Raw genomic sequence first — 17,211 nt, forward strand, 5'->3', positions numbered from 1 at the left:
TGGGTTTATCAACATCAACAATAAAATCTAAGCTCAACAGAGGTGAGGAACTCAATACCAAAAGCAGTCTCCAAAGAAGTAGGGACTGACTGCATCCAAGATTCATTGCTTGCTTCGTATCTAACTACAGATTTTGCAAACGTGGAGTGAATCTGTGGTAGCAGACAGCCCTTCAAATCCTTCAGCCCTGAGCAGACAGCCCATTTTTTTTCTTCTTAGATGTTTCTTTAACAAAAAAAGAAAGAAACTTTACATAGAAACTGTTTTACAGCATGTGACTAATCTTACATTGCTTAACAGTTGCAATTCTATTAATGCCTACCATAAAAATTTCATTCTCATTTAAATAATTTTGTTTCTGTCCCAAAAGCTCATTTCTAAATGCAAGAAACACTTGATTCAATTACACTTACACACTTGTTGGAGGTAAATAGTTCTTCTGTTATTTACTTATCTAATATGAATTCCGGATTTCAATGAGATACACCTACCAAACAGGGTGCAGGTAAAAAGTACCACACCTTACCTCTGTCACTGTCATACAAATATGCAAACTTGGTCCACTGATAGTATTCAATCAAGCTAAGAAGAGCTCCCTTGAGGTCAGGTCTCATCTGAATGACAAAGGGATGGGTTCCATCTGTTGGGAAGCTGGGAGTTATGAAGGAGACATGAAGAGTCCCACAGAAGGATGTTATGGTATTTACAGACTTCTTGTCATAGAATCCAAAAATAGCAAAGACTCCTCTTGAAAATTGGGAGCAGACTAGAAAGAAGAAAGAAAATTAGTGAGAGAATTTATTTTAAAAATTATTGAAAACTCTATAATGTATAAATTTATGAGAAATCTATGTCTGAAAAGTATCTGATCACAAATATCAGGCAAAAAAAGTAAAGTACTCTGCTATGGAGATCATTTGTTAGCATTATTAATCAGTAATGTAAAACCTACACTAGAAAAAAACAAAAAAATAAAGTATCAGTGGTGCACACTCCTAGATGACAAATGCAGAAATAAAACTCACCAACTTATTCTTAAATTCAATTTATGTTGTAAAGAGCAGTGATGACAGACATCAATGACAGTTGCAATTCAAAAAATGAGACATTATGACCACACATAGCCATTATGGAAATAGATAATGTTTTGTCATGTTAAAAATAAACGGCCTCTGAGGTTAAGACTCGCTGAGCTTTCTATAAAATACTTCAAATAACTTTCCATTTGTGGAAACACAAAGCCAAAACTAAACCCAAATCCAGTAAGAAGTCTATTTGCTTTAAAACCCTCACATATCAAAGTATTATTTTAATTCCTGCTTTGTAGGACTCAGCAAAAGCTGGTCCTTCTGGATGACACTTGCGGTCATGTTGCTGGAAGAATAACCTCATAGGTGTAAATAACATGCTGATCATTCACTTTTATCTGGAGACAATTCAAGCCAGTTGATGAATGTGACTGACCACAACAGCCTGTGCAAAAGAGCTGGCTCTTCTGGGCTATCCTTTTCTTTGAGACTGCAGGGTATACTAGTGCCTAAGTTCTAAGCCCAGGGTACCAGAAGGAAATATTAATCTCTGATTAATTCACACTTATCACTTACGCATTCTTTGGTTTGCAGAGTCACCTTGAACAAGACACATCCTTCTAGAGACACCTGACCTGCTTATAGATAGAAATCACAGTGTAATTGATGCTAATTTTGCCCAGCCATTTAGTGCACTAATCCTTGAATATAATTCATATAGGGCAAAAATAAGTTAGTTTATTTTTAGAATTTCCTTGATTTGAACTAATAATATATATTTATCTTCCAAAGTTATTGTATCTTTATTTTTAAAATTCTGTTTCTTTTTTAATAATAAATATTATCCCTTTATGCCTGTTACTACTCATTGCTATCTTCTTTCCATGGCTTTGTCTGTGTATCTATCTACCACTCATCACTCACGCCCTAATTATTCCTCTACTCCAATTAAAAGCACCTAAACAGAATGAGTGAAATTCTGAGTCTGCCAGTTTTAAGTTTTCACCTATTAACTTTAATTAGGTCAGAATTTCGCCTCAGGTGAGAAAATACAAGTGATTAAAAAATTTGATGAGTAACACCTCTTTATGAAAGGATGCTGCAGTTTTGCAGGGCTGCAGTACAAGATGGTCAAACCTTTTCCATTCTAACTACAAATCTTTACAGAATCATAGAATTGTTTTGAGTGGAAAATACCTTTAAGATCAGAGTCCAATGAGTAACTCGGCACTGCCATGTCTATCACTAAACCATGTCCCTAAGTGTGACATCTCAACATCTTTTAATGACATCCATGATAGTTACTCAACAGCTTCCCTGGGACAAGAGTTCCAATGCCTCTCAACTACTCTCATGAAGAAAATTTTCCTAATATCCAATCTAAATATCCTCTAAATATCTAACTTGAGGCCATTTCCTCTTCTGTTGCTTGTTATCTGAGAGCAGACCAACTTCCTCCTTCCAGGCAGTTAGAGAGTGATAAGGTCACCCCTGAGTCTCCTTTGCCCCACACTAAATATCCCCATGTTCTCCAGTTGGTACTCACAAGACTTGTGACCCCTCCTGACCCTTCCCCAGGTCCATTTCCCTTCTCTGGACATGCTTCAGCACCTCAGTGTCCTTCCTGTATTAAGGGGTCCAGAACTGGACACAAGATTTGAGCTGTGGCCTCACCAGTGCCAAGTACAGGGGGACAATCACTGCCCTGCTCCTGCTGGCCACTCTATTGATAATCCAGGCCAGGATGCCATTGGCCTTCTTGGCCACTTGGGCACACACTGGCTCGTGTTCAGCTGCTGTTGACCAGCACTTCCAGGTCCTTTTCCATGGGGCAGCTTTCCAGCTGCTCTTCCTCCAGCCTGTAGTGCTACATAGGGTTGTTGTGATCCAAGTGCAGGACCTGGCATTTGGCCTTGTTGAACCTCATAAAATTGGCCTTGGCACATCAATCCAGCTTGTGCAGATCCCTCTGTGGAGCCTTCCAACCCTCCAGCCCACCCAACTTGGTGTTCTCTGCAAACTGACCAAGGGTGCACTTGATCCTCTCCAGATGGTTGATAAGTACATCAAACAGGGCTGGCCCCAACACTGTGTCCTGGGAGACACCACTTGTGACTGACTGCCAGCTGGATGGAACTCCATGCATCACTGCTCTCTGGGCCTGACCATCCAGCCAGCTTTTTACTCCTCCAAACCATAAGCAGTCAGTTTCTCCAGGATAATGCTGTGCAAAATTGTGTCAAAGGCTTTACTAAAGCCAGGTAGACAAAATTCACAGCCTTTCCCTCACCCACCAAGAGGGTTGTCTTGCCATAGAAGGGCATCAGGCTGGATGAGCAGAACATGCATTTCACAAATCTGTGCTGGCTGAGCCTGATCACCTGTGCCTTGTGAGAGCATTCAAGATGACCTTACCCAGCACCAAGGTTTGGCTGACAGGCGAGGTTTTCCTTCCAGCTCTTGTAGATGGGTGTCACCTTTGCTAATTTCCAGACAACAGGACCTCCACAGTCCTAGTAGACTTGATGTCAAGCCAGCTGACCCATGACCAAAAAAAAGCCCCAAAAATCAAAATTCTACTGATGACACCAGGCTTAGAGCCAGGTATTGATCTGCTGGCTTGTTTGTTTTTCCTGTTTCTCCCCTCATCTTCTCTACACCTGAAAGGATAGAGGAAAATGCCACTTGTGCTCCTGATCCCTCTATCAGTTGTCACAAATCCCTGAAGTCTCTTGGTTGCTCTCAGAGAGACTTCAGGGACTTGAGACAGTCTTCAGGGACTTGCTCATACTTCTTGTGGCAACTTCATTACAGATTGAAAAAAATCAATCAAGGATAATCAATCAAAGGCAGTATTCAGGGCAGGAAGGTTTCTCTTCATGTCTTTAACCCAAGCCCCAAGGAGGCAGAGCTGGTTGGCATAAAGTGCCTTCTGTTCCCTTCAGAGGGGACCCTCCTATGGAAATTACCCATCTTTTTTCTTTATGGAAGAAGTTTTGATGCAGAGCACAGGCCAGTCTCAGGAACCCCTTCATGCTGGCTGAACCAGTGTCCTTGTAATTGTTGTTTCCCCTGCAGAACCTCATACCTGTTATGGGAAGGTGGGGACAGAGGAGACACACCAGCTACACCAGGCAGGAACCCACCACTGCCTCCTATCCCTTAAGTCACTGGGTTCACCCAGGCAGAGAGAGAAAAGGGAATCCTTTCTGTGATGAAATGTCTGCCTGCCCAGCCTGTGTCAGGGAAAGCAGGTGGCTTTTGGTCCTTCTCTCTCTCCCTGCTACTCTTCAACCCACTCACCTCCCAGAACTCTGTCACTGAGCACAGAGGAGCCCCCCTACCCAGGCACACCTCCCTCAGGACTGCTCACTGCTGCTGGTCAGTTCTGGTAAGAGCAGGCTCCACCCTCCAGCCCAACATCTGTTGGGAGCATGTTCCCATCAGAGCCCTGTCTCTAGGCAGCTGTGTCATGTTGGACAAAGATTTCTGAAAAAGGCTGTGAATTTTCTGAATAGCTTTACTGTTTAAGTTACTGGAACTCCTTGTTCTATTCCACATCATTATGCTCTCGCTGAGGCAAAACCAACTCACTACCTCCCTACACACTCATGAATAATTGTTTCCCATGTGCAGTGAAGGCTAAATACCATCTGAACTTGCTACAATAAAGACATTAATGCCTCATAACTCACCTTCAAAAATGTACATAAAAATAGAGCATCAGTTTATTTCTGGATTCCTGGATGAGAATTTTGCAAACACTGTTACTTGTACACTGTGACCTTCTGAATTAAACCATTCTAATACTGCATATAAGGTGACAGAGAAAACAACAGTCTTATCAAAGGACCACTGAAAAATAAAAATGTTTTATGTCACTACTGCCAACACCTAGGATGCATTTCTCCTGTCACACTGCTTTTCTTGCATCACCAGTCAGTGATTTTAGGCACAGGTGGAATAATGTTTCCTACAGCAGCCAACAAGCAGAAAATTTGAAAACCATAGGTGACGTCTTTTCAGAATCATCACCCATCCTCCTCACCTTCCTGACACTGGAGACCTTTACCTCGACCCATGAGTTTTCTCACTTTTGCTCTTCCTATCTTCTCTTTTTGTTGGGGACAGAGGGGAGAATGAGTGGCTGTGAGTGCTAGTACCTGGTAGGGATAAACCATGGCAGGGAAAAAGGTGTTATTCCATCTGCCACCCACAGGACAGGCCTGTAAACACTGCTGGCCTGTGCTCCACTGTACCTCTTCAGTGACACAAACATGCAGCCACTCTACTCTCTTCAGAATAAAATTCCTGTTCTTTCAAATTGAACATCCTCCCTGACAAGGCACAAACTCTCATCACATACCACCTCTCATCACAACTTACTTAAAACACAGCATTCTTGGATTAACACAGTGAACAACTCTCTGTTAAATAGTCTCTACACCTGATAAATCATCAGTCCTTACATACATGTGTCTTCTTCTGGGGAAGGTTGCTAAAACTGGAATTTTGATCTCCTCTCCTGCACAAAGTGAAAGACAAGTAAAAAGCACTTTCTCCAGCTGGGAAAGTCAAGTCACTGCAGGTCTAAGTGCCTAAAGGAGCTGTGGTTTAAAAGCTGAATTACACACACACAGGGTAAACAATCCCAACATATAATATGGTAAAAGCAAAAACATTTTATATTTTAAAAATTACTATGAAACCTGCAAAACACATGCAATGTCTCATTTAATTCAACCAAGGTTCCCCTAATGTGAGATAAAAAATTCTCTAACACAAATCTTCAATTATGGACATAACTCATTTCTGGGTCTGCCAGCAAAATCAGGACCAACTATAATCCAGGTAAAAATAAATTTTCATCACCAGTGATCAATGTCACAGTGTCACACACAAAAACCTCAATGTTGTGCTTTTCAGTGTGAAATTCCACTAAAGGTATGTGGGTAGGCACCTATGCTATATAATAAACACATGCTACAAATAAGCATTTAGACTTTGTCTAAAGACAAATTCTTGCAACTCTTATGGGGTTTTTTGTCTTTTAGGAGCAGAACGGAAAAGAAGGGATGGTATTTCCAAATAAAATGGTGACCCAACAATAATGCAGAAACTGCAATTGTTTTTGGCAGGATTCCCACCTCAGACTAAATCTACACTCATGTTGCTATTGCTGGAAGACATTGGTTTTATAATGGTGAATCACAAGCTGTTCACAATTATTAAAGTAAAAAAAAGTCATGATGATTAGGACTCATAAGTCATTGAAATATGAAAGATCTGTTTCATTAATGACATTAGAACCAACAGCCAGGATTCATTTCTTTCAAACTCTCCTATATGAATTGGGTTTTTTTGGCTTTATGGGATCCTTTTTAGAAATAGTCCATGGCTTACTTAGCAACAAGAGGGGAAGAATATAGTAAGCTCATTTTACGATCACTTTTCTAAAGAGATTCTCCTAGAATGGCAAATAACTGTTAATTCCAAGAAACAGGGTAAATAAAGATTCTTGAGAAGAAACAATTAACAGAATGTTTTGTTATAGTTAAGGTTTAAGTGTTTTATATTTGACTTCTTGTTCTGCAAATGTAACCAGGCACAAACCTAGCTCGCCTTTGTTTTCCAAAGCACTAAAAGGTGCCCCAGACTTTTATTCCAAAAGTTAGGGGCCAGATTTGTTCAACAACAAAATTAAGCTTAAGCCTGCAATCAGAAATATGTGCCCTATCAGTGAATGGCCAAAACTGCTTGCTCCATTCTTAAAACCTTCTATTGTTATCTACATCTGCTGCTTCTTAGAACTCCTTTTTACCACTCATACCTTTCTCTCTTTCCCACTTTCTTCATTTCACTTAACATGTCAATGAACTCTATAAGCAGGATAACCTGATATTTACCACTGTGGTAAATAGTGGTTCTTCAGAAACAAAGAAATACAGCACTATACACTCTTTGCCTCTCATCATACAGAATATATTTCTGCGATGTATATCATCCCAAACCCAAAGCTCAGGAAGTGCCACATGAAGAGAACACCTGCAAATTACAAACACAAACACATTACAATATGCTAAGCTTTACACAGGAAAGTGACTCCAGTGAAGGAATGGCAGTTTGACATCAGTTGAAAAACTGAATCATTAAATCACATGATTTAATGTGGAAAAAGTTGGATTTGAATATATATGCTTAGAAACTCTTTCTGATACAGTTCTCCTACACCAAAATTTTCTTCCTTCAGTATTCTCCAAAGGGAAAGTAATGGACCTAATAATTCTTTACATTCAAATTGGAAAAAGAAAACGAGCAAAGTGCTAATTACTTACTGAAACAAATGTCTAATACTACCTGCTTAAAGGTAAATTTCCAAACACTGGTATCATGACTCTTGACATACTTCTGAATTTTTATTTATGAGAATTTTGACAACTGGTCTCTGTCCAAAGATGAAAATTTAAAATGAGAAAGTTTGCCATTTGGTGCTTAGATTTCACATGCTGTCCAGTATTAATGTGGCTTTATATATTATTTTATTGTAATACCTTGGTTTATTATTAGTGTTAGCAAAACTGTTTTAATATTAGCATAGGGAAATGAGTATTCAGTGCAATAATTTAATCACACACAATGGAATAATCGTTCTCTCATTTGTATAAGAAATTATAGCATAAGAATAAAGAAAGAGTCAAGCTCTGCCTCTCCAAAAGAGAGCAAAACATAAAGGAAACTCTCATTGATTTGAAAAGTTGATAGATGAGTCGGAAGAAGCCAGGAACAAGATGTAGAAACTGAATACTCAGTTTACACAATCATTTCAGCTTCTGAAAGACCGTGTTATGAATAAGCAGACAGTGGAGAGGAACAGCAGACAGAACAAAAAATAAGCAGGAACCACAGAGAAAAGAAAGAATTCACATATGATTGAAACTGTATCAACTGTGCACTGTGAAAATAAAAACCAGTATGGATTGCTTCCAAAGTCATTACAAAAACTGCAGCACAGCAGACAGCATATTGCATACACTTGCCTAGACTAAATTTTTTCAGCTAATATTATAGATACAGTCTGCATGGTTTATTTTACCCATTCAGATGCTATGATTATCTCCTAGACATAAGCTTCCCCTCAGGAAGATTGAATAAGGCATAAGGAATCACCCAAGTCCATCCAGAGGGATACTAAGTATGAAAAAGTATGTTTTAAGCACAACAACCTGAGATAGAAATACTTTTTTCTAAAGACCATGGTAGGCTAACTGAAATAGGGAATAACACAGTTCCCAAAGGCCCAAGGAAGAGCATAATAACTGAAAGACAACAGACCAAAGCTTAATGGTAGTAGTCAATAAAACATAGGGCGCAGAATCCAAATAAAAGCTGGCATTTTAAAATTCCAAGATACCCTTTACCAAAGCTGTGATGCAATCAATGCCAATTAAAAAAAGCAATGGCAAAAAGAACTAAAAATGTGCTATACTTCTGGATAACAAAACACTGAATTACACTGAAAAGACCTTCCCTTTTATCTCTGCAAATTTTAATTCTAGCCCTGATAAATGTGGAGTTTTATCTTATGTTAAGCATTTAAGAAAATCTGCTCAAAATGATAGCCATTCAATACTGACCTAAAGTGTTTTTTTTTCTCTTTGCAGACTGTTCATAGACATGGCTAAGAAAACCCCAAAACACACCAGACTTCCTTGGGAAAGGTGATCACTGAATATTGAGCTCACACAAAAAGAACAATGTGGAGCTCGTAAATACTTCAGCAATGATCCCCCTCACCTATGCACTCAGCATTAATGCAGAAAATGTGACTTACACCAACAGACTGAGCTCACAAACCATCAGTCTGTATCAGAATGGGGGGGCTCAGTTTTTCACAGTGCTGACTAGGGAAATTCTCACAGCCTCAGAGACTGAAAAAGGAAGAATTTAAATCCTGAGGCTGGAATGTCTGTAGAGGACAATTCTGGCAGAGCAGATACAAAAGATTTTTTTTTGCACCTTTCCTGGCAGAAATGCCATCTTCAGTTATTGCTACAACCTCAACTGTTTGCTCAGAGATTATGCAACTGAATGGAACTTTCCACACCTTGTTATTAGCAAAAGCAGCTTTGATAATTTTGTAAAATTAGACTCAAAACCTGGTTTGCTGCAGTAGAAAACAAGCTCAAAAGCCAGAGAAGAGGCAGATTAATCTATTTCAACTGGCCAATCATACTTCACACTGAGGAAAGAAACTTTGTGCCAATATGAGATATTTTAAGCGAGCACAAAAAAGCCTTCAAGAAGTTAGTAGCCATCTGTTAGGAAAGTACATGATGATAGGCACAGCTTCTCTATATGCTAATGCTGCAATAATGAAGGTGGTAAATAAACATCATGTTCACAATGAAACAACAGGTCAGAAAAACAGTCTGTTTCAATGACACTTGCATTCAATTATACAGTGTTTGGCTGTGCACTGTACAGCATTTGAATATCTTTTTCATTGCTAGGACAATTACCATGATGCAAAGGAAATCATTACAGGCACTGTTGGAAAAAATAATGTTAAAAACTATTATGTTCTTGCAAATCAACTAAGATTCCTGGAATAAAATTAAAATGCAAGTCTCCTCGTGAAAGAAGAGGAAGAAGTTCATACTGCACAAAAGTATTACACAATTCAATTCTTTACTGTTAGGATCCTAGTGTATTTATTCAAATCTCCATTTTCTCCAGCTAAAGGAGATGTAATTTTTCCTGAATCCCAAATATAGGAACCTGGGAACACTATTAAATACCAGAAATATAACTTCATGTTGTCTCCAAAATCCAGATATTCTTCAGAAAGCTTCTCTCCCCTGCTTCCCTTCTTTCTCTTCTCCTGCCATCCCGAATAAAAACATTCTGTTTCAATTTGATTATACAAACTTTAAGTCAATTGATTTCCTTCAAATCTAAGAACTCACCTTGAAAATATGCCTGGCTGGATTTCTGATTTTATTTCTACCTTTCCCAACAATTACAACCTTGCAGTAATACAGAATTTGGAGTGTCCAGCAAAGAGTTACCTCCTACATGTAGAAGCAGATAATCAAACCTAAGAAGAGGCTACAGGCTTTTTGGAGCAACAGTGCAAGTCATGGAGAAGTCATCTATTTCAGGGCCAGGCTTGCTTTGTTCAATCTGCATAACTCTACTGAATTTAACAGAGCCAATATAATTTATCCCAACTAAAAATGTAATTCTCCATTTTTAGCATAACCATTTTCACGTATATTTTCAAACCAGAAATATTATATACAACAGAATACTCATCATCTCCTCTTCCCCTTAATCAGCATTGCTGGAAGCATCCCATTTCTACATTTCATTAAACTAATCATATTCCAGTTCCCAAGAAAATGTCATTGTGTCTTTGAAAAATTGTAAAAGGATTTGGGAAGAGATAAAATTAACTTGGTAGGCAAAAGTACTTCTTGTTAAAATGTTGACAGATTGGGATTCAATTTATCAACTTGTTTTTCTTTAATTGAGCTAGAAGGACCAACCATCACTTCTGAACAGATTGTCTAACACTGTCTAAAAGGAAGTGTGGTTTCAGCACAGAGTTCCTCTGTTAAAAGACTCTGAGGTTACCTCGTAAGGATAAAAAAAACATAAATCTGGAACAAATCTCAAGGAAACTGCTGTAAGGAATAAAGAGGATTTAATGAGGCAGAAGATATGAAAGTGATTTATGACTTCTGAAGAAGGCTTCATCTTACATTTTTAAAGGAATAAAATGTGATTTTCCAACTGGCCACTACTGACCTGCCACACATCATATTCTGAGAAAGTCAGTTTAGTCCTGCTTATTGCTTACACATCTCTGTCTGAAATGATGGAGCTGGGAGCATATTTCCTTCACCCTGCACAGGCCAGCCTATGCCTTGCCACTCTGGCCTGGCCAGCACTGGTACAGCACACAGCTGCCACACCCAGCCTAAGCTCTCCTCCCTCCAGACAGCTGAACCTGACTCGTAAGTAAATTATCTAACAAAAAATTTTAGCATAACTCTGCTGAGAGGAATATCTCACACAAACTCATGACTAAAAGTAACAGTAATAAAGACAATTTCCTATCCTGTAACAGGTCTAACAATTTCTACTCCTCATAGGAATAATGATGGATCTCTGTCACCTGTAACAACTTCCACCCAGCATTGTTCCAGCCTAAACCACTGACCTACAGCAAAGGATGGCTTCATGCGGCTCTGTTGGTGACATTTTAGCAGCACTTCCAGCCATAGCCTAACTTCCTGCCACATCTTGCAGATTTATGACACTCATTGGGATAATCAGCTGTTAACCTAATTTGTCAGGCTTTATTTGTATTTAGAAATGGTCCAGTAGTCACATCACACACCTTCCTATCGGCGTGCCCTATTTTTCAATGACTGTAGAAGTACGAGAAAGATCATTTATTTGGGAAGCATTCAAAGAGCATTTAATAAACATTATTAGTAATACAAATCAGAAAAGCAGTAAGATCCTCTTAATTAGGTCACTCTAGTGAACAGCTGTTTGTCCTGATTATATGACTTATTTAATTAAGAGAAGAACTTATTGAATAATAAAGTAGCAAGGAGAGCTTTAAAATGATAAAGTAAAATGAGCATGCATTGCAAACACAGAACATTCCTTGCCTCTCCTTTGTCCATTGCTTTATTCTTCAATAACTTGATGCACTTCAAAATGCATTAAAATTTTCAAACTTTTTTTTTTATTTAGGGTTGGCTGATTAACTCCTTAATGAAACTTGCAAAGATGTGATACAGCACATCATTACCAGTTACTTTAACAAAGCAATGATTCATCTGATTCATCCTTATGCTTCACTGTGACTGAGATTATACTTCCAGATTTTTTTTATTCCTGTGTTCAGATCTCACAGAAGTGGGGCCAATTAGTTTAATGACATTTTAAACTGTTTATCCTCCATGTTTTGCCAATATTACCTGAGCTAATTTGAGCACCTACATTGTACTGCTTGCTATGTATAGACATGCATATACACTACATCAAACTAAAAATAAAATCATTTCTAGAGGGAAGTTGTGCAACATTTAAATCAGCATGAAAAAATATTCCCACTCAGCACTGAAATAGTGTCAGAAGTCACATTATCTGGGCCTTTAAGTTCTCTATTGCAAACCTCCTGCTATATTATGTATGTTCTCTCTATGGATGTTCTAAATATATATTTTGCAGAGGCTTACAGGATTACTAGATTTGGCTTTATAAAAATATCCCATTCACCCACCCTTACTGCCATTTCAGTAAGCCCAAGTCACCACAATAAAAAAAAAATCCCAAAACAACAACTTTAAGTTGTTGTTAAAAACCTTCCCAAAGAAACATACAAACAAACAAACTCCCCCACAAAGCAAAACACATTTTATAGCCTTACAGTTCCAAACCATACTTCTTCCTTTAGCTGAGCAAAGCCTATCTTAATGTCAGGGAACTCTAGGATGTGCATATAATATCAGTAACTTGTTTTTGGAAAATGAGCTTTTCACCACATGTTCTTATGCTTTAAAGCTTTACCATAATTTACCTGAGACAAATAATTATTACAATATTTACCAACACTATTTACTGCATCTCCTATGGTAAAGCAAATAAACTTTTCAACTTCCCTTGCAAATAGTTACCTCAAATTGACCTTGTTTATTAAGCGTTTCTAAGCATGTATTAAGTAAAAAAAAAAAAAAATTGTATTTTTCCAGGCACATTGACATCACAGAAATGAAAATCAAATGAAAATGCTTCTCCTTTGTAGCAAATATCAGAAAAAAATTAGAGTCCTTCCAGAAATGTTGGTTCAAGGAGACACATCAACTTCAAGCAGCTGGTGATAAGCTCTCTATAAATAGATTACTACACTAGAAAGCAATATTACCACCTGCACTGCTCCTCAGAAGGCCAGACTAAGGACCTAGTTTGAATGTTCCAGCCATGTGGAGACCTACTCACAACACGTACTGCACTCTGCTCCTCCATACTGGGCCTTTAACTCTGGCAGTGCACTGCCTTCAGAGCACATGTGCAGAATGGAGAATTGCCATTGAAGATGGTTTCAGAGGTTTTACCTTGGGCTGACTTTAGGTTATCCCTATGGACTAAATGCCCACTAACAGTTTGATTGCATTAGTGGAATTCCAGAAACACATCCTCCAGTTCAGTTAATTCAAAAATAATGTGTTCCTTGGGCTCCTAAACCACTCCAGAATAAGAAACAAGCAGCAGAGCCAGGGCTGATTAGGAAACTGCCTTGAAATATTCTAGTCTTAATCCAAATTGAATTATTCAGGTGGAGACACCCATTATTCCCATATTTTCATTTGACCATAAGTAAAATTTGATGGGATGGTATAGCACTAGAACTAGTTGCACTCGGCTGCATAAATTTAGTGTCCCTTGAGTATTTCAGGTTTTCACTGACAACTTGTTAAAAAGGAGTTTACACCAAGAACAGAAGTATTAAGCTTCAAGTCTTCTTTAACTTCCTGTTCTTACGAGGTACTTGATTTTTCACAGTCGCACATGTTCAGACGGCACTGGCTCCCACAAATAAAAAAAAAAAAACTCTTTACCCATCTGGTGTCTTGCATAGCCCTGACATTAGGACCTGGCTTAGCAGTTTGTTTTATATCCTAATTCATGCAAAAAAACCTAACTGTGTCACTTCCAAAAATATTACCTTTCTTCTCTCCTATTATTTTTAAAAACTCATGACTTTCAAACAAGTGTCATGATTTGGGTGTTTCATTAAGTAAACACCAGGCACTGGCAAAATACAGTAAATCATGCTGTAGATCTTGTAGAGCCATTTGCTACACTTACAAGTGGCTGCTTAAAATTTCTAGCACCAGCCAGCTGGAGGGGTTGCTGTGCACTGCAGGGAGACTAGTCCAGTCTTGAATAATGACTTCAGAGTTATAAAACACAACTGAGCTCCTCCAGTTAAAAAAAAATTCTGTGACAGCTCTAACACTCTCCATTACTTTTGGAAAATCAGTCCACAGTTCTCATAGCTATGAAACAACAGCTTGACTGATTGCTGAAGTTCAAGTGAAACAGGTAAAACTTTTTGATCTATCCTAATAATAAAGCAAAGAATGTGCTATTTAGTGTTTCCCCTACTTGACAGTCTTTAGCTGTTTCATATTTTGGGAGATATGGTCAGGGGTGTACTGTATGCTTGTTGGTTTAGCATTTTTTCCACAGTTTGACCAGGAAACAACATTTAGATTACTCTAAATGATGATTACTAAAAATGTTATTTATCTAAGTCACACTTCCTGCATTTAACTGAAATGTAACTTCCATTATGGTAACTTTGTTCAGTAAAATCTAGTACCTCACACTGTTTGCCCAGAATAATTAGTTTTTGCTCATACAGCATTATAATGCTTCAGGCTTTTAAAACAGCTTCTATAAATACACCTGATGAGCATTGTAATGCAACAAAATACAGCATTTTGGAGCATATGGCACACAAAGCAGTGAGGTGAAGGGCAAGCCTAGCTCTCAGCTGAGGCATGCCACCTAGTTTGTTCCATAGCACTTATTTAACCATATGGCTCGACCTAGGTGGCAAGGCAGCACTAAAACACAGGTGTGTATTCTTTCACTTGAATTCAATACCCATGAGACAAAGCTGAACTCAGCTCTCCTCATCCCATATTCAGTGTCACTTCTGTTGTATAAATTTACATAGGGTTTACTACAAGAAACAAACAGAAATTGGACATAACACCTGCAAAATTCTTAATTACATTGACTATTGTTTAAAAAAAATATTTCTCTTTGGAGAACAAAGCCTAATCTAAAACTCACTGACAATTATATAAACCACAGAACAAGGATGCATTTAAAAGAAAAATGTCTAGTCTCTGACCAACAGCAAATGAGTTCCCCAACTTCCTCTGCAACAAAGCCATCAGCATGGAATCAAAATCTCATTTACTCTGGCCCAGTGAGGCAAACCTGAAAATTTTAGCATGATGGTTCTCTCCAGTTAAAGGCTCTTATTTCAGAACTGCTCTGCCTCTGATCCTCACCATTAATGTAGTCTTTCTCCCATGCTTTCCACTTGACTATAAGAAATCTGAGATTATTATTAGGCTTCATCCCATAAAGGACCACAAATAGATAGGAAGGCTTCTGTATTCAAACACTGCCAGTTTGGCACCCTTTAGTACTACATAAATCAGAAAAGGCTGAAACCTATAAAGGCTTTTTTGTTGCTCACTATATTAAGTCACACCAAAACCACTGTTGATCACCTGGATGAATCTATTACATAAAACAGTTCTGGAATTTTCACCCTTTCACCCCAGTTTTTTTTACTTTTCATTGAGCATACTTTTCTGGGGATACTGTGAAAGGCCTTGCCTTGAAAACCACAAGTGCCTCAATTCACCCTCTAAGAAACGTGAAAAATAGCTAAAGTCAAGAGCTGATGTTTCAGTACCTGACATTGCCATTGAAAATATTTGCAAGAACCACCATTTTATTATGCAAACATGTGAAATATAGTAGCAGCTTAATCTTATTCTCATTGGAGTAATTGGAAGTTTTGCTATTTACTGAAAAAGGAAACAGATCAAACACAAGAAGCTTAATAATCCAAGCTCACTCACCATTGTTCAAATAGCACTTGATTAATTCAAGGTACCATTGTAACATACAGAATGGCTCTGTGCAGGAAAAAGTGAAGTCTCACTCTTTAGAGGGGGAAAAAAGAATGTGAAAAGAAAGTGACCCCATGCAGCTCCGAGCTCACAGCACCAGGCAGGGCAGCTCTGCCCAGATACCTTGGCTTTGAATGAAGCCAGAACAAAACTGCATTTCTATAGGCTTTGCCTCTACTAAGGTATTTTATGTAACAGCAAGAATAAATTTGTTTAGACAATTAGACAATGATAAATAACAGAGGGGAATAATGTACATTTTGCTGCTATCTTCTGTCAAATAAATGCTAGTCAAATGCTTCATCAACTCTTACAGTGAAGACAGACTGCCAAAATCGTGGAGGAATTTTAAACCTTTACAAGACACCTTAGCCATGTGTCGTAATTTATATGCAGATCCTTTCCTTCAGCAGAACTTTTTTGTACTGTTAACCCAGGTTGCTGAACTGAATCCAGTACAAAAGGAGTGATAAAGGAGCTGGTTGCTTTTAATTTGAACAATAATAAAAATGCAAATCAAATAAAAAACATTTTATAGCAGCATGATTTTATATGTAGCTAGCAAATAATAAAAAGACACATATTTACATAGTTTAAAATTGAAAGAATTATAAACAAAACATAGTTTAGTAAAGTGCAAATATAAATCACACAGTATCTTGAAGGATGACATGAAAAAATCAAAAGTAAAAAAAAAAAAAAAAAAGAAAACCAAAGGAATTTAGAAGTAAGGCACAATCACTCTTCCTTTTCTCCTTAATACAGTATATTAAAAGTACCTTACAGTGTCTTAAAAATCATGTAAGTGGAAAACTGTGCCAAGAACAATTGTGGAAAACTGTGCCGTCTGATCATAAAAATTTGGTTTGTTTTCATGACTATTAAATCTGCATGCAATGCATAAGATAAATGTATTTTCTGTATATTTGAAAAACAATTGAAGGGACTACTTTTTATTTGTTTTCAATTACTTGGATAAATATGTACATTAAAATACTGCAGACATATCATTCATTATATAGTTGCCAATTGCAAAGGGGACAAGCATTTTGTGTGCTTAAAAATGTAAAATACTTTGGAGTACTTTTGTTACTAGTTTAAAAGGTTAGAATATGCCTAAAATACACTAGCTAGGGACTTTAAATTAATGAATTATTTGCTGTAGGTAAATCAAATTACACAAGCTTTCAAAAAGAAAAAAGTATTTTATTCCACATGACAATTCTGAGGTAGATTAACACTTAAGCACAATATTGAACAGGGATACCACACAAAAGGTTAAGCAACACTGTTGATAGCAAAAGGCTTAACCTGCTTCACACAAATATAGGAGATAAATTACTATTTGTATATAAACGTAGCTATTCAGAGCTTTCCTTGAAAAATTCAAATGACAATCATGAAAGTAAAACTCAGAGCAAGCATGAACTAAATACCTTAAG

General features: G+C 37.7%; 1 protein-coding gene across 4 annotated transcripts in view; it reads right to left on the minus strand.

The window, feature by feature from the left end:
* GRIA2 (glutamate ionotropic receptor AMPA type subunit 2) overlaps nucleotides 1-17,211 on the minus strand; it is an 88,131-nt gene that overhangs the window by 47,014 nt on the left and 23,906 nt on the right. For all 4 annotated transcript variants that reach the window (XR_002466274.3, XM_085578865.1, XM_021539576.3 and 1 more), the window contains exon 3: nucleotides 527-766. Coding sequence is in view for 3 of the 4 variants with exons in the window: in XM_085578865.1 (XP_085434991.1) it covers nucleotides 527-766 (240 nt within the window). In the remaining variant the exon portion in view is untranslated. The remainder of the gene's footprint in view (nucleotides 1-526; nucleotides 767-17,211) is intronic.

This window comes from Lonchura striata, chromosome 4, assembly GCF_050655825.1.
Source record: "Lonchura striata isolate lonStrDom1 chromosome 4, ASM5065582v1, whole genome shotgun sequence".
Lineage (NCBI taxonomy): Eukaryota > Metazoa > Chordata > Aves > Passeriformes > Estrildidae > Lonchura > Lonchura striata.